Source organism: Zophobas morio, unplaced genomic scaffold, assembly GCF_036711695.1.
Source record: "Zophobas morio isolate AGI-343-1 ecotype UQ-CSIRO unplaced genomic scaffold, CSIRO_AGI_Zmor_V1 ptg000007l, whole genome shotgun sequence".
In the NCBI taxonomy this organism is placed as follows: domain Eukaryota; kingdom Metazoa; phylum Arthropoda; class Insecta; order Coleoptera; family Tenebrionidae; genus Zophobas; species Zophobas morio.
Window position 1 is genome coordinate 2,430,500 of NW_026972112.1, and position 18,751 is coordinate 2,449,250.

At 34.5% G+C, this 18,751-nt stretch overlaps 1 protein-coding gene across 3 annotated transcripts in view; it reads left to right on the top strand.

The window, feature by feature from the left end:
* Nucleotides 1–18,490, top strand: part of LOC135124218 (uncharacterized) — a 93,519-nt gene extending 75,029 nt beyond the window's left edge. For 2 of the 3 annotated variants that reach the window (XM_064049128.1, XM_064049127.1), the window contains exons 3-6: nucleotides 7,609–7,752; nucleotides 8,156–8,349; nucleotides 8,398–8,620; nucleotides 17,143–18,490. In XM_064049128.1, the coding sequence (XP_063905198.1) occupies nucleotides 7,609–7,752; nucleotides 8,156–8,349; nucleotides 8,398–8,620; nucleotides 17,143–18,407 (1,826 nt within the window). In that variant the 3' untranslated portion in view covers nucleotides 18,408–18,490. The remainder of the gene's footprint in view (nucleotides 1–7,608; nucleotides 7,753–8,155; nucleotides 8,350–8,397; nucleotides 8,621–17,142) is intronic. The other variant, XM_064049129.1, reaches the window with a different exon arrangement.
* The last annotated feature ends 261 nt before the right edge of the window (nucleotides 18,491–18,751 follow it).

Here is an 18,751-nt window from a genome sequence, read left to right on the forward strand (position 1 = left end):
AGCTCCTAAAACTCCTTCAAAGTTTTTCGAAAACAAAACAGAGGCTTTTCAAGTTCTATCAAAAGAGAAATTAATCTTCAGATTCTGAGCACACCACAATCTTCAAATCTTCAGAACACCTCAATCCTCAAATCCTCAGAACACCATAATCCTCATAATTTCAGAACACTATAATTTTTAAATTCTCAGAACACCCTAATCCTCAAATCCTCAGAAAACCACAATCCTCAAAAATTCAGAACACCATAATCCTCAAATTTTCAGAACACCACAATTTTCAAATCCTCAGAACACCATAATCTTCAAATCCTCAGAACACTACAATCCTCAAATCCTCAGAACACTGCAATCCTCAAATCCTCAGAATACCATAATCCTCAAACTTTAGAACACCATAATTCTCAAATCCACAGAACACCATAATCCTCAAATCCTCGGTACACCAAAATCCTCGCCCTCATAACATCACAATCCTCAAATTTTCAGAACACCATAATAAGTGCTTCGAAGATTCTTTAAAATAAAAATAAAGACTAAGCGATTCTTTCATACTCCTTGAAACATACAAAAACACTAGGATCCCCGAGATCTTTTCAAACTGTTTTAAAATCCAGATTCCCCAAGAATCATTTAAACTCTTTCAGAAACAAAGTACTAGGGGTCTCCGAGGTATCTTCAAATAATTTCAAAAATAAAAAAACAAGGGAACTCTCTGATTTTCGCAGAAATTTAAAAAACGGAATTAAGCGCTCCCAGGATTCTTTCAAACTTTTTCGAAAACAAAACAGGGGTCTGCAGAATTTTTCAAATTTTGTTAAAAATTAAACAAAGGTGCTCCGAAAATTCTTTAAAATTTTTATCTATAATTTTTTACAATATTGGTCGGTCTTCGACTTGTGCTTTTTTGCTCATATGTTCATCAATAAGAGTAGAAAATATGTACGAAAATTGAACCGTGTTTGATATTTCAAAAAAAAAATTGTTTTATCGAGGAAAGAGTTGACTTGGATTAAAATAAAAAAACAAAGTTTTTTTTAGATCTTTATTGTGATAAAACCGTTTATATAAAACTCTTGTAAAGCTTAGAAAGTACCTGCATACGCAATTTTACTCTAACGTGACAGAATAGAAAGTCGTTTTGTAACAGCTTACTTTTCTCATTACTTTAACATAACCCTCCAGACACGTCACGAGCCGTCACTGCCTCAGACACCAAAATCGTGTCGCCTCTAAAAAGTCGAAACTAACGAACCGAAAACTGCCTCAATGATTGATTAACCGATTCCTCCAAAATTAGAAATGCTAATTTCCGTATCGATTATCGCATTTCTCGGCGATGACAATACCGGCAATTCGTCACCACTTATCTCCTTTATCCATCTTCGGCCGTACGTCTCTTATTAAAAACTAATTTTATCGAATTTTTATGTAAATCCGAGTTACCGTTAAAGTGACTTTTGACTCTCGTCTAGCGCGAAAAAAAGCCGTTTCGAAACCGCCCGTACTGTTAAATCCACATCGAAAATCATAAATTACTCGTCATCTTCGCCTCGAATTTGTTTATGTCGTTTTTTCGGGCGTCGAGCGAAAGTTATTTACGTAATAGTGCGGACTAAGAGACAAAATGAGCGATTTGTCCGTATGGTGTTATCAGTCGAAAAATGCGAAAAATCGGTGTCGTAAGGCGGTGTCCCACGCAGAGTATTATGATTTATGGTTCGGCGCGGAAAAATCGACCAAATCCTGGACATTAAATTAATAGTCAATCATCAGAACGTCACAGTTCGTTAAGTGCATTTTGAAATCGGAGAAGGCTTGCCCACTAGCATAATTGCATACATTCACAATCGCTGGTTGAGGGAAAAATCGATGGGTATTGTGGATTATCTTAATGAAGCGGTGAAGTAGTGCGAGATTTCCGTCATTGGGAGCAGAATTTTAATTGAAGGTTTGATTGAGCTGGTTTTTGGAGTTTTGTTGTTGAAACTGACGCTAATTATGATTGAACTGGGTTTAGATTTTTGTTGGATTAGAAGTTTTCAAGGAGCTTCGAGTGGTGTACAGGTTAATTAAATTATTATTAATGGAATTGCTGGAGAATTTTACTGATTACATTTCCGTTCAGTATTTATCTAGTTGTTAGTTTATTAACTAGAAAATTCCTGTCGTGTTAATTTGTAGATACATTTAATTTGAAAGATAAATTCGTCATTTCCTCATGGCTAAATACATATGTTGTATCTACTTATAAGTTACAAGGGAAATTAGTAGCCTCATTTTCCAAAAGCAAATTTTTGAAAAGAAATGAAGCTTTTTTTAACATTAAAGAAATTTTTTTAAAAATTCTAGAGAATCTGTACCACTTAATCAAATGGAAAATGAGAACATTCGAACTATTGAAACGTTCCATTATCAAACCGGATTTTTCGAAAATCTTGGTCCGGGACCATTACACGTTTATGTTTTTGGAATCAACTCGTCGAGGTATTTTTGTAAATTTTCGTATCTTTTTTAAATCCCAATTTTTCATTGTCATCTCTGCATGAATTTTTTAACCCTTTTTCGAACTCCTTGTGAAAATTACCAAGACATTCTATTGTAGATTTCGACAATTTTTCTAGAATTGTCGAAATGAAAAAACACAATTTTCTGGATTAAAAAAAAATATTTTCAAATCCACTTTTTACAAATCTTGGTCCGGAATCATTAACACTTAACATTTGATGTTTTTCAATCAGTTCATCGAGATTTATATTCCAGCATTGTTTGAGAATTTTTAGGCAAATTTTCTTGAAGAGACTCAACTTTTAAATATGAATTTTTTACCCTCTTTGGAACACCCTTCGAAAATTATTCAAAGACGTTCTCTTATAGAAGTTATTTTCGGCTTCACTTCTTCGAAAATTTCCACACTTTTTCCAGAATCGATAAAATAAAAAATCAAGATTTCCTAAATAAAAAAAACATTTTCAAACCGACTTTGGAAGATCTGCGTCCGATACCATTAACAATTTAGGTTTTTCGAATCATTTCTTTGAGATGTATATGTTAGAATTGTTTGGTAATTTTTTGTCAGTTTTTCAAAAATATGAAATTTTCAAAATTAATTTTTTGCCTCGTTTTCGAGCAGCCTTCGAAAATTATCTATAGATATCTTCTTGCAGTTTTCGACTTTTAGAAGTTATTTTCGGCTTCACTTCTTCGAAAATTTCCACACTTTTTCCAGAATCAATAAAATAAAAAATCAAGATTTCCTAAATAAAAAAAAAAACATTTTCAAACTGACTTTTAGGAAGATCTGGGTCCGATACCATTAACAATTTAGGTTTTTCGAATCATTTCTTTGAATTGTTCAGCTAGAATTTTTTGGTAATTTTTTGTCTCTTTTTCGAGCAGCCTTCGAAAATTATTTATAGACATCTTCTTGCAGATTTCGACTTTTAGAAGTTATTTTCGGCTTCACGTCTTTGAAAATTTCCACACTTTTTCCAGAACCAATAAAATAAAAAATCAAGATTTTCTAAATAAAAAAAAACATTTTCAAACCGACTTTTTGGAAGATCTGGGTCCGATACCATTAACAATTTAGGTTTTTCGAATCATTTCTTTGAGTTGTACAGCTAGAATTTTTTGGTAATTTTTTGTCAATTTTTAAAAAATCTGAAATTTTCAAAATGAATTTTTTGTCTCTTTTTCGAGCAGCCTTCGAAAATTATCTATAGCCATCTTCTTGCAGATTTCGACTTTTAGAAGTTATTTTCGGCTTCACTTCTTCGAAAATTTCCACATCTTTTTCGAGAATCAATAAAATAACAAATCAAGATTTCCAAAATAAAAAAAACATTTTCAAACCGACTTTTTGGAAGATCTGAGTCCGATACCATTAACAATTTAGATTTTTCGAATCATTTCTTTGAGATGTACAGCTAGAAATTTTTGGTAATTTTTTGTCAATTTTTCAAAAATCTGAAATTTTCAAAATGAATTTTTTGTCTCTTTTTCATAGACATGTTCTTGTAGATTTTGACTTGTAGAAGTTATTTTCGATTTCAATTCTTCAAAAATTTCGACAATTTTTCCAAAATCAATAAAATGAAAAACCAGGATTTTCAAAATAAAAAATCATTTTCAAATCGACTTTTTGGAAAATCTGAGTCCGATACCATTAACAACTTGTTTTTCGAATCATTTCGTTGAGATCTATAGGCCAGAATTTTTTGAGAATTTTTAGTGAATTTTTCAAAAATCTGATATTTTCAACATTAATTTTTTGATCACTTTTCGACCACCCTTCGAAAATTATCTACAGACATTTTCTTGTAGATTTAGACTTGTAGAAATTATTTTCGATTTCAGTTCTTCGAAAATTTCGACAATTTTTCCAGAATCAATAAAATGAAAAATCAGGATTTTCGAAAAAAAAATCATTTTCGAATCGACTTTTTGGAAAATCTTCTGGGTCCGATACCATTAATAATTTATGTTTTTCGAATCGTTTCGTTGAGATCTATAGGCCAGAATTTTTTGAGAATTTTTTAGTCAATTTTGCAAAAATCTGAAATTTTCAACATTAATTTTGTTACCCCTTTTCAACCACCCTTCGAAAATTATCTAGACATTTTCTTGTAGATTTCGGCTTGCAGAAGTTATTTTCGGCTCCATTTCTTTGAACACTCCAGCAATTTTTCCAGAATTGATAAAATTAGAAAACACGATTTTCGAGAATAAAAAAATCATTTTCAAACCGACTATTTAGAAAATCTTGGTCTGAAGACATAGACATTTTATGTTTTTCGAATCAGCTCATCGATATTTATATCCCAGAGTTTTTTAGACATTTTTAAGTCAACTTTTCAAAAATCTCAATTTTTCGATAGCTCCTCCATATTTTGACACTTTCGACTTGTGGAAGTTATTTTGGTTTCATTTTTTCGAAAATTCCAACAATTTTTCTACAAAAAAAACACGATTTTGGAGATTAAAAAAAACATTTTCAAACCGATTTTTTGGAAAATCTGGGTTCGGTAATTATAATTTTTTGAGGATATTTAGACAACTTTTCAAAAATCTCTAATTTTCGATACCTCCTCCAATGGATTTTTTTGCCCTTTTTCGACCACTCTTCGAAAATTACCTAATGATATTTTCTTGTGGGTTTCGACTTGCCGACGTTATTTTTGGCTTTATTTCTTTGAAAATTATGACAATTTTTCCAGAATCGATAAAATGAAAGATCACGATTTTAGAGAAAAAAAAATCATTTTCCAACCGAATTTTTAGAAAATCTTAGTCCGAAGACATACACATCTTATGTTTTTCGAATCAGTTCAACGATATTTATATCCCAGAATTTTTTGGAAATTTTTAGTCAACTTTTCAAAAATCTCAATTAACTTCTATTCAAACTTTTTGACACTTTTTCGAGCACTTTTACAAAAATTACCCAAAGACATTTTCTCGCAGATTTTGACTTGTTGAAGTTATTTTCGGCTTCATTTCTTCGAAAATTGTGACAATTTTTCCAGAATCTTTAAAATGAAAAATCACGACTTTCGAGATTAAATAAAAATCATGTTCGTACCGACTTTTTGAAAAATCTTGGTCCCGAATCATGGACACTAGATATTTTTCAAATCAGCTCGTTGAGGTTTACATCTCAGAATTTTTTACAATTTTTGGACAACTTTTCAAAAATCTTCAAACTTCAAAATTTTCGTCTGATCGTTTTTGAAACACTCTTGAAAATTACTTAAAAACAATTTCTTATTCAGTTCGACTTGTAGAATTTATTGAGAAAAAGTCTTAACTTTCAGGTAATTTTGTAGTTTTTTACTAAATTTATTAAGTAGATAAATTTTTTAAATATTTTTTCCATATTTGTAATTTTGAACATTTTAACATCAATTAACTTAATTTTTATTTCGTCTGTTAACAATTTTGTTGTTTTTTAATTATTTTTCTTTGTATTAGTTACAGTCTCTGGACATTTCATGATTCCTAGAATGTAAAAAAGTAGGTCCTCCATTTCATCTGTCTGTCTGTCGTCGGTCGCTTGTTGGTGATTTTATTGAACAATTAATATTAAAAACTGTGAGTCGCCTTACAATAAAAGAATTTTTGACTATACAGAGTGTTTTTTTTTTTAATAGAATACTCTATGTATATTTACATAGCATGATTAGGGTCAATTTTTAAATATCGATATTTTTTTAAATATAGAAAATACTTGACAAAAAATAATGACAACAAACAAACAGAATATGATACAACAATAAAATACAGGGTGTTTCACTTGTAAAGACTAAAATTTAAAAAAATAATTCTGGTTATAATACTTAAGAAGATAAAAAACAGAACAGAACAGTTTGGTGTTTCTTTCGCTACAATGATTAGCAGAATTAATTAACAAAAATTATCACCTGCAATTTGCAGGAACGCCTAACAAGAATTTTGTTTTCCTTTCAAATTTTCACTAGGAGAAAGGAGAAACTTCCATTTCATAAAATAGGAATTAACTTGTAAAATAAACGGAAAAATGAACGTTTATTTTACACGGTTCGAACCGTAAATTGTGTTTCAAAAAAAAAAATCAAACGGTACTGTGTGCAGAATCTTGCAAAAAACACACAAGAAAAATTACCTGTCGGGAAATAGTGACTTGTGGACCAGTTATATGGAATTTTTAAACTGACTAACTTTTTTATCGATCACAAAAATTTAGATTTTATCGACGTATTAATTATAAAATTCCTGTTACCATAAATTGAGACATCTAATTATGAATTATTAAATTTATCAACACCAATTTCCTGCGGAGCGCGTTTAACCGATAAATCTTGCAGCCGGTAATAAACCGAGGAACTAAGAATCCTGTGGTCTTCAAAAAATTTGGTGGCGGTTTTCCCTGTTTCCATAGACATTCCAATGTAGATTTAAATGAGCATCTTATTAAACAGACTCGAAAAATGAGTTTTCTGAAGCAGATCTGACATTGACATTTAGGAGAATGTGGTTGTTCTAAAGAAAGAAATTTAATCCGCTATCTTTTAAATGTTGCGGAACATATGAACTTAAAACTGATGCGCCTGAGAAATGTTGGCTTTGAATTATTTTTTTCGTGTTTGTCAGATTATTGTAGTTTTAAATGGGATTTATTTTGTATCAATTTTTAATCTAGTTCCTGCAGCTCTCATTTCCTCAATCTGCCAAATTCACAATCTCCACGTCCAACAATGCCTCCTATTATCATTAAAAAATCCTTTTTATCCAACTCGTGACTTCTGTCATGCCTCGAATTCCCCCCAGCGTGCTTTCACGTCCATCTCGTCACTTCCAATCAATAATTACATAACACCGATGCTGGAACAAACTACAAAATGACTCTCATATTTCGACGCGAAAGGCAAAAAAACCCACAAAAGACAAAGTAGCCGAAAAAACCTCATTGCAACAAAACCCGAATAGAATATGACAAGCATTGTATCTAAATTTAATGAACTCCATCAAACGTTATACAAACGCAACAAACCGAAGAGGATTAATTGACATTAATGGTTCCAAAATCAAACGATGTACAGTTAGCCTATAGAATCCGTTCTTTTGTTGCAGGCTGGTTCTCTTTGACGAACGAAAAAGGTGAAAAGAGCGCAGTGGTGCACACGTCGATTTTGCAACTGGTCCGAGAGCAAGTCTGTTCTTTCGTCAGTATGCAACCTCTGACAGCGTACGCTTCGCAAACGGCCGATCTAACAGGTAGCTGCCTTTTTTTGTTTGTTATGAAATATGAAAGTTGGATGGTTAGTCATGGCACTTGCTGTGTCACGTAAGAGCCAATCGACCGGAAATTACGATTCGAAAGATAGGGACAAAGAAGACGAGAAGATTCGGCTGGAACCCGTTGCCGGACAAACGACCAGTTCCTGCAACCCGACCAAAAACGAGCAAACCGACGCGAAATTTAATCTTCGTTAGCGATATTCGCCTCGGATTCGTGCACGAGCGGTGTTATCGACTCTACTCGAAATATTTGTATACTGTTAAAATTTTACAACTGTAAGAGGTCGTTCGAGCATTATTTGGTTACCACAATTTTATTAGTGTACAAAATAGCATTCGAACTGATTGTCACAGCTTTCACATATTCTTTATTTTCAAGATGGCAGCGGCAAAGTGCAATATTTGAAGACTCAAATCCGGGCGGGGCAGCTCTTCCAGCTCCGGGCGGTTTTCCAGCACCGGGATCGTCCTGACGGTGGCAGGAACTCGACGCGGTCCTCCAGGATTTCGCGGTCGGCCAGAGACAAGGACCTGTCTAATCGATATGCTCAACTCGTTAGCCAAAACAATCAAGTGAGTAGTTTTGGGCGATGAGGGACGGTTTTGAGGGAGTTTTTGCAGGAATTGTACGTTCCTCTTACTGCTAAAGGGGAATTCTACGAAATTCACAGTTCGATGAAGGCGCGCCTCTGCTTTCCGGGAATGCTGGACAAAACCGGACCTTTGGCTCTGGATAAAGACTGTCTTTATAGAATAACGCATCTGCTGAGGCGGGTGGCGCTCCCGGTCAAGGTCAAGCTCATCACAGGGCCGCTGCCTCCAGGATTACCCAAAGATTTTACAGGTAGAGGAAAATTTTATATATTGTTTTTTCAGTACCCAAAAATTTAAATAAATGCTTCTTGGACTATTGCTGAAATTTTTACAAAGCAGTTGCAATTTGATCATTTTAAAATTTTGACGGATCACAAATTTGGAATGGCGTGACCCACAGAAATATAAAGAAGAGTTAGTCAAGATGTCATCAAAATGACATACAAATTTTGAAAAGAGCACTATTTAAATTAATAAATTTGACTGCTTAAAAAAATCTTATTCTTATTATTCTCTATGGCAGTTAGTATTGATAAGGTAAGACTGTTTTTGGCAAATGACATATCTTCCAACAAAATGAGGGCGGGTGGGCGGGGCTAGCTTTTTTAAGATATGACTGATTTTGACACTTTTGATATATTTCAACCATTTTCGAAAATTACCTAGACATTTTCTTGTGGACTTACACATCCAGATATTATTTTCGGCTTCGTTTCTTCGAAAATTTCTTCCAAAATCATCAATTAAAATATATCAATTTTTATAGTTCCAGTAGCGAATAGTACAACAAAAAATGTACGATTAGCGCTTTTTTAAAATTTTTTCACAATCTAGATTAGTTTCCACTCCCACTCCATGGAAGGACATAATTAGCCCCGCCCACCCACCCTGCCTTCATTTCAGTGATTAATTTTCTCCGGTCTGAATATAATGAATGATCTTATAGTGAGCAGAAATAAAATTAGTTTTTAAATGACAAGACTGGGGGTGGGCGGGGCTAGTACTTGATAAGATAAGACTGTTTTTGTCAAATTGCATATCTTCCAAGAAAGAAAGTAAGGGTGGGTGGGCGGGGCTAGCATTTTGTAAGAGATGAGTGATTTTGACATTTTTGACATTTTTCAACCATTTTCGAAAATTAACTAGACATTTTCTTCCAGATTTACAATCCAAATATCATTTTTGGCTTCGTTTCCTCGAAAATTTCTATCCTTCTTCCAAAATTATCAATTGAAATACAGTGGACGCCGCTTAATGTGATCACTTTGGGACTCAGACAAATTGATCACACTAACCGACTGATAACAATAAGCGAAAACCACCATCAGAGACAGGAAAACTTGAAACAAATGAAAATCATGAACAAGAGAGTGTTCATTATGCTGGTAAATGAAGGTACATAAACATTAGAATTTATTTTTAATTTTGGTTATCATTCTGAGAAAGGAACTCTTGATTTCCTTTGGTTATTTTAGAAAAAACGGGCTGAAAATTTTTTTTCTCTGATAAGCTGAGATCTCGTCGTTTTGACGTGCTCATTTTTACATAAGTACTACTCAAATTTAAAACAGGAAAAATTCGTTCATTCAAAAGACGAAAACGCGTTGGTTACTAAAGTCTGTCACTGATTGTGGCTCTATAAAGTGAGTAGTATAAGCGAATGTATCTTTTGAGAGCAATAATAGTTCATTAAAAACAATAGTACTTTCAATCGTCTCGTTTCTTCAAAAAAGCTTGTATAAGAATTGGGAGATTGATCACAATAAGCGAAATATTGATCACAATAAACGGAAAAACTGTAATGCATTGGTATTGCGTGGGCCCGTTCCAAGCCATTTTGATCACACTAAGCGGTTGATAACATTAACCGTGATCATATTAAGCGGCGTCTACTGTATAACACTTTTTATAGTTCCAGTAACAAATAGTAATATGATAAAAAATTTACGATTAGGGTTTTTTTTACTTTTCTCACATCCTAAATTCTATTAGGTTCCACTTCCACTCTATAGAAGAACACAATTAGCCCCGCCCACCCACCCTGTCTTCATTCCAGTGATTAATTTTATCCGGTCTGAATATTGTAATGAATGATCATAAGCTGAGCAGAATAAAATTAGTCTTTAGAAATATAAGACTGGGGGTGGGCGGGACTAGTACTTGATAAGATAACACTGTTTTTATCAAAAGACATCTTCCAACAAAAAAAGGGCGGGTGGGCGGGGCTAGCATTTTATAAGATACGACTGGTTTTGACAGTTTTCTCATTTTCAAACATTTTTCAACCATTTTAAAAAATTAGCTAGAAATTTTCTTGTAGACTTACGCATCCAGATATCATTTTCGGTTTCGTTTCTTCGAAAATTTCTATCGTTTTTCTAAAATCGTCAGCTGAAATATAGTAATTTGTTTAGTTCCAGTTGTAAATAGTACAACAAAAAATTTACGATTAGCGTTTTAATTTTTACTTTTTTCACATCCTAGATTCTATTAGTTTCCACTCCTACTCTATAAAAGAAAAAAATTAGCCCCGCCCACCCACCCTGCTTTGATTTCAGTGATTAATTTTATCCGGTCTGAATGTAATGAATGATCTTATAGTGAGCAGAAATAAAATTAGTCTGGGAGTGGGCGGGGCTAGTACTTGATAAGATAAGAGTGTTTTTGGCAAATGTCATATCTTCCAAGAAAATAAGGGCGGGTGGGCGGGGCTAGTATTTTATAAGATGTGACTAATTTTGATACTTTTGACATTTTCAATCATTTTCGAGAATTAACTAGTATTTTCTTGCACATTTACAATCTAGATATCATTGAGGGCTTCGTTTCTTCGAAAATTTCTATCGTTCTACCAAAATCGTCAAATGAAATATAGCAATTTTTATAACAAAAATTTACGATTAGCGCTTTTTTTACTTTTTTCACATCCTAGATTCTATTAGCTTCCACTTCTACTCCATAGAAGAAAAAAATTTGCCCCGCCCTCCCACCCTGCCTTCATTTCAGTGATTAATTTTATCCGATCTTAATGTAATGAATGATCTTATAGTGAATAGAAATAACATTAGTCTTTAGAATGACAAGACTGGGGGTGGGTGGGGCTAGTACTTGATAAGATAAGACTGTTTTTGGCAAATGGCATATCTTCCAAGAAAATAAGGGCGGGTGGGCGGGGCTAGCATTTTATAAGATACGACTGGTTTTGACACGTTTGACATTTTCAACCATTTTTCAACCATATTCGAAAATTAGTTAGAAATTTTCTTGTAGACTTACGCATCCAGATATCATTTTCGGTTTCGTTGCTTCGAAAATTTCTATCGTTTTTCTAAAATCCTTCAGCTGAAATATAGTAATTTGTTTAGTTCCAGTTGTAAATAGTACAACAAAAAATTTACGATTAGCGTTTTTTTTTTACTTTTTTTACATCCTAGATTCTATTAGTTTCCACTCCTACTCTATAAAAGAAAAAAATTAGCCCCGCCCACCCACCCTGCTTTGATTTCAGTGATTAATTTTATCCGGTCTGAATGTAATGAATGATCTTATAGTCAGCAGAAATAAAATTAGTCTTTAGAATGACAAGACTAGGGGTGGGCGGGGCTAGTACTTAATAAGATAAGACTGTTTTTGGTAAATGACATATCTTCCAAGAAAATAAAGGCGGGTGGGCGGGGCTAGCATTTTGTAAGAAATGACTGATTTTGACACTTTTGAATTTTCAACCATTTTTCAACCATCTTCGAAAATTAGCTAGGCATATTCTTGTAGATTTATACATCCAGATATCATTTTCGGCTTTGTTTCCTCGAAAATTTCTATTGCTCTTCCAAAATTGTCAATTGAAATAAACACTTTTTATAGTTCCAGTAACAAATAGTATAATAAAAAATTTACGATTAGCGCTTTTTTTTTACTTTTTTTTAAATCCTAGATTCTATTAGTTTCCAGTCCCACTCCGTAGAAGGCGATAATTAGCCCCGCCCACCCACCCTGTCTTCATTCCAGTGATTAATTTTATCCGGTCTGAATATTGTAATGAATGATCATATGCTGGGCAGAATAAAATTAGTCTTTATAAATATAAGACTGGGGGTGGGCGGGACTAGTACTTGATTAGATAACACTGTTTTTCTCAAATGACATATCTTCCAAGAAAATAAGGGGTGGTGGGCGGGGTTAGTATCTGTTAAGACCGATTTTGGCAAATGATATATTCTCTCAGAAAAAAGAGGGTGGGTGGGCGGAGCTAGTATTTGCTAAGATAAGACTCTTTTGAGCACATGACGTATCCTCTAAGAAATTTAATTAAATTATAATGAGATATGACACTAGATGCTCTAAAGCACTTTCAAATTCTTTCCAAACAAAGAAAATTTGACTGATTTTGACACTTGAAATTTTCAATCATTTTCGAAAATTAGCTAGACATTTTCTTGTAAATTTACCCATCCAGATATCCTTTTCGGCTTCGTTTCTCCGAAAATTTCTATCGTTATTCCAAAATCGTGAACTGAAATATAGCAATTTTATAGTTCCAGTAGCAAATAGTGCAACAAAATATTTACGATTAACACTTTTTTTTATTTTTTTCACATCCTAGATTCTATTAGTGTCCACTCCCACTCCTTAGAAGGACATAATTAGCCCCACCCACCCACCCTGCCTTTATTTCAGTGATTAATTTTATCCGGTCTGAATATAATGAATAATCTTATAGTGAGCAGAAATAAAATTAGTCTTTAGAATGACAAGACTGGGGGTGGGCGGAGCTAGTACTTGATAAGATAAGACTGTTTTTGTCAAATGACATATCTTCCAAAAAAATAAGGGCGGGTCGGCGGGGCCAGCATTGTATAAAATGTGACTGATTTTGACACTTTTGACATTTTCACCATTTTCGAAAATTGGCTAGATATTTTCTTGTAGATTTACACATCCAGATATCATTTTCGGCTTCCTTTCTTCGAAAATTTCAATCGTTCTTCTAAAGTCGTCAATTGAAATATAACAATTTTTAGTTTAATAAAAAAATTACGATTAGAGTTTTTTTTTTCATTTTTTCTCATCCTAGATTCTATTAGTTTCTACTCCTACTCCATAGAAGAACATAATTAGCCCCACCCACCCACCTTGCCTTCATTTCAGTGATTAATTTTATCCGGTCTGAATGTAATAAATGATCTTATAGTGAGCAGAAATAAAATTAGTCTTTAGAATGACAAAATTGGGGGTGGGCGGAGCTAGTACTTGATTCTTCCAAGAAAATACGGGCGGGTGGGCGGGGCTAGCTTTTTATAAGGTACGACTGGTTTTGACACTTTTGACATTTTCACCATTTTCGAAAATTGGCTAGATATTTTCTTGTAGATTTACACATCCAGATATCATTTTCGGCTTCCTTTCTTCGAAAATTTCAATCGTTCTTCTAAAGTCGTCAATTGAAATATAGCAATTTTTAGTTTAATAAAAAAATTACGATTAGAGTTTTTTTTTTCATTTTTTCTGATCCTAGATTCTATTAGTTTCTACTCCTACTCCATAGAAGAACATAATTAGCCCCACCCACCCACCCTGCCTTTATTTCGATGATTAATTTTAGCCGGTCTGAATCTAATGAATGATCTTATAGTGAGAAGAAGTAAAATTAGTCTTTAGAATGACAAGACTGGGGGTGGGCGGGGCTAGTACTTGATAAGATAAGACTGTTTTTGGCAAATGACATATCTTCCAAAAAAATAAGGGCGGGTGGGCGGGGCTATCATTTTATAAGATACGATTGATTTTGATACTTTTGACATTTTCAACCATTTTTCAATCATTTTCGAAAATTAGCTGGACATTTTCTTATAGATTTACACATTCAGATGTCATTTTCGGCTTCCTTTCCTCTAAAATTTGTATCGTTCTTCCAAAATCGACAAATAAAATATAGCATTTTTTATAGTTCCAGTAGCAAACAGTATAACAAAAATTTACAATTACCGATTTTTTTTACTTTTTTCACATACTAGGTTCTATTAGTTTCCACTCCCACTCCATAGAAGGACATAATTAGCCCCGCCTACCCACCCTGCCTTTATTTCAGTGTTTAATTTTACCCGGACTGAATGTAATGAATGATCTTATATAGTGAGCAGAAATAAAATTAGTCTTTAGAATGACAAAATTGGGGGTGGCGGAGCTAGTACTTGATAAGATAAGTCTGTTTTTGGCAAATGACATATTTTCCAAGAAAATACGGGCGGGTGGGCGGGGCTATCACTTTGTAAGATATGACTGATTTTAACACTTTTGACATCTTCGACCATGTTTCAACCAAACTTTTCTAAAATAGTGTTCGCCATGTATCTGATGAAGTGAAAAAAAGTTCTTGCTCTTAAATTCTTTAATACTCTTGAAACGAAAGAGAGCGACTAAAAAAATTAAAGTATCCACATATGACATATGCGTTGTAGACTTTGTTCAAAGTAAGGTTTTGGAAACAATTGGTCCAAAGTCTCTAAAATTGTCGAGGCAAGACCCCCGAGTTTTCGGACTACCCCTGCATTTTTTACATTTTTTTTAAGTCTGGAAGACTCTTGAATTTCTATTCAGCAGAACCCGTATTAAAATTTTTGGCAATGATCTAATTGTGGTCTTTTTACGCTTCCTATGGAAAATTATTTTAAAATGTTGACATTTCGGACAGCAGATTTGGGATGGCGAGATCCACAGACATATAAACAAAAGATAACCAAGATATCATAAAAATTAAATACAAATCATGTAGAAAACAGTATTTAAATTAATAAATTTGACTGCCTTTAAAAAATCTTATTCATATTATTCTCTGTGGAAGCTTCAGTTTTTCTATACAAAATTCCCAATACAGAGGAGAGCTGTTTCTGAAAATTTGTGATTTTTCATGGATATGGATCACAACCTCACAATAGAAGGTTTGTCGATTCTCTTATAAACCTAAAATGTGTCAAAATACAGATATATGTTTTTTTTTACACTTAAACAAAATTTATTTTATTCGGTTTAAGATTAGTAAATTCGTTAAAGCAAGACAGTGTAAATTATCTATTTCCACAGCAGATTAATGCCTTAGAATGTCTATATTCCAACGCAGGCGGCCCGACTCCCAGTAAAAGTCTCTTAATCCTTACGAAATATCATTTAATGAGCGTATCTATCAAGCCATTAAATTTTATTTATAACATCGCTTATAGAAAAACTCTCACTCTTATTCCCCCTCGACGCCCATAAATTATCACCAACTAAAACCGAAACCATGAAACAAAATCGCATTCTTATCACTTCCTCGAGAATTTATTCAAATCAAATTTACATGCACTATCAAATTTTATGGCTCCACTGCATTCGAATAACACAATTCCGACGTATCCTTGCGCAAGCGACTTTATGTCTCATAAATAATAATTCCAATTACCTTCCCACTCGATTGTTGGTTTTTCCTCTTCGCCCAACTATTCGAAAAATCCTTTGATCGCTCCGAAACCTAATCCCGTTCGCCAAAACACGCTTGTTGCATTTCTGTGAAGAACATCGGAATTTCTTGTAAAATTAAGCATTCGTCGCTTCTATTTTCGGCGATTCACCCATATTCAGGGATTTTTTGCGGAATTTCGACAAAAAGCCGCCTCGGAGATCGCAACCGCAAGAATGTATCAGTCTTAAGGTACTGTTAAGTTTGACAATATGTACACACTTGCTTGTTTAGTGCGAACTTTGGAGATAGTCGGGCCCAGGCGGCCTCCTTGTCGCACTCCGGACTCGTCGCTCCGTCTCTGTCCGGCACAATTTATTCCGTCCTGTAAATGTTAATGGACTCTGTTAGAAGGATGTTCCGTTTAGTTTTTTGTCGCAGGCCAGATTGATGTTGTAATAATGATGTTGAAGAAACGCGGAGGTGACTACGGGAGAGAGAGAGAAAAAACGGCGAAATTGCATTTCAATTTATTTCTTACATGGTACGAATGGACGGGCTGATTTAGACGATGTTTGAGAGAGGAAAAATGGATACAAAGGCTTGTAAGGATGCGTTCGCAGAAATAATTGACGGGTTTTAAAGGCTGCGCACGTGGGGGGTTATTTACGACGGGTTGGGCGCATGGGAGGAAAGAGGGGCGTGTATCGTGTTCCCCGTAATGATCGAAATTCCACCGAGATGGAGAAATATCGCGGTTGTAGATTTATGGAGAAAAATTATGGGCGTTTTTCGCAGTCGGAGTCTTGATGGTGTATTTTGTGTTGCATAACCTAGATGTGTTGGTGCTGGTCCGTTACCAGATACTAATGATAAGATAATTTAAAACTTAAACTTTAAAATTTACGTTATTACGTTATCAGTGTCAAATTTAAGAATTATCATGAAGTGTTTTTCAGTAAAATGCTACAAAAAACAAAATGTATACATATCTTGTTTATTTTAATGGTTAAAATTAATTAATGCACTTATATACCGTTCAGCTTGTTTTTAGACAAAGGTAGGCCATGTACATCTAGGAATTTGGTTGGTAGCCAATTTCGAATATGCGAAGATCCCTAATGGAAAATGAAATTTGATTTTCTGAAAAATTACTCAAAAAGCCTTTCACATTTTATAGTAATTCGTGTTAAAATTCGACTCTTGTCTATTTCTCGAATCAATTGCAAAAACAGTAGATGAGCAACTTCAAAGACTTTATACACAGCCACCTCCAGAATTCTAACCTATATTTAAAGTAGTAACAAAAATAAAACTATCATTTTTTGCTTTTTCAGACACTTTCATCCTCGAAAACAAATTCCAAGAGCCGCTCATGGTCACCTGCACCCTCCCGCCCCCCAACCAGGACATCATCCAGCACCAAATCAGCTGCATCAACCTCAACTCCAACTTGAAACTCTCCAAAAGCACTCTGGGCTTCGATTCCGAAAACCGACTCTTCAAATCCCAGCGCCTCCAAGCAGCCCTCGCGTTTTGCCACAAAAACGTAGAAAACTGGTACCGAGAAGTCCGAATAGCCCCTGACTTAAAACACGACACGTTTTGCCCCGAGTGCCGACAACCCCAGTGCGAATGCAAGCAATACGAAGACAAACAGATCATCACAAAAGAAGCCATGGAAAAGTTCCCTAAACCGAAAAAGTGGTACAAGCACTTCAAAATCTTGGGGAAGAACGAAGAAGGACCGCAGTTCACCGACATAAGAGATCCTTTAGACGGAATGGAGAAAGGCAAGAGCATAGAGAGGTATAAAGACATGTCCAAGCTAATTGAAGAGAAGTTTGGAAGGAAGAGCTACAACCCTGTGAAGAAATCCGCGAGTTTTATGTTCTCGACGAAGAGGATCGACTTGGAGGAGACGTCCCGTGGAGGGAAAAACAACCCGGCGTTGTTGAAGTGTCAGAGTTTGGACACGCAGCTGTATTCTATTTCGGAAAGCCAGAAGAACCACCCGGAGCGCGGGTCCATGCGGAGCTACGATTTCCAGATGTGTATTCTGGATGAAGATGCGAAGGAAGAGTTGAAGTTGGACGAGATCAAGCCTGTGGTTGAAGTCAAGTTGAAGAAGACTAAGCCGGATTTGATTCCGACGCTGCCGAAACAGGACCATGACCATTCGTATATAACTGAGAGGCTCTGCACGGAGTTCCACGTTAAAACCAAAGTACAAAAAGCTAAATGTGGGAAAATGGTGGACGGGAGATATAAGAATGATCTTCCGAAGACCAGGTCTGTGGTGGTGCAGATTCATGAGGTGAAGTCCAGTGAAGGGTTTGTTAATGTCGACGATATTCCGTATAGTCAAGTGGCTGATGAGGTGTGTCAGCGGAAGAATGAAGGGGGCGGGGCGAAGAGTCAAGATGAGAATATCTATGCCGAGATTTGTGAGAGTTCTTCGGGTTGTCCGAATTGTGATAATAGTAAATTGTGTGAGTGTAAGAGGACTAAGACGGAGTATTGTTATGTTAAGTTAGGGTCGAATGGTGATAGTGTGACGCAGTCGGATTCGGATGAAGCTATATATAACACGTTGAGATGAGGATGCGCTTAACTCTAATTTAATTATTTTTTTATTAATATTATGAGTAATACTGTTTCCTACCAATAAAATATTTAATATTTTATCCGAGTTTTATTGTCTGAAGAATCTTACAAGATACAGTTAAAAACTGAAAAACTTACAATGTCAAGACTACTTGGAAACATTGGGAAATTTTAGAAATCAAAAATTTATTTCTTTTCACCACAGATGTCGTTGAATGGTAAAAATAAGATGTCCGAGCATTTTGATTAACAGAAAACAATATAAAAGCTAAATATTCTGTCCTTGAACTTATACTTAAAAAAATATACTTATATAAGGCGGCAACTTATGTCATTATC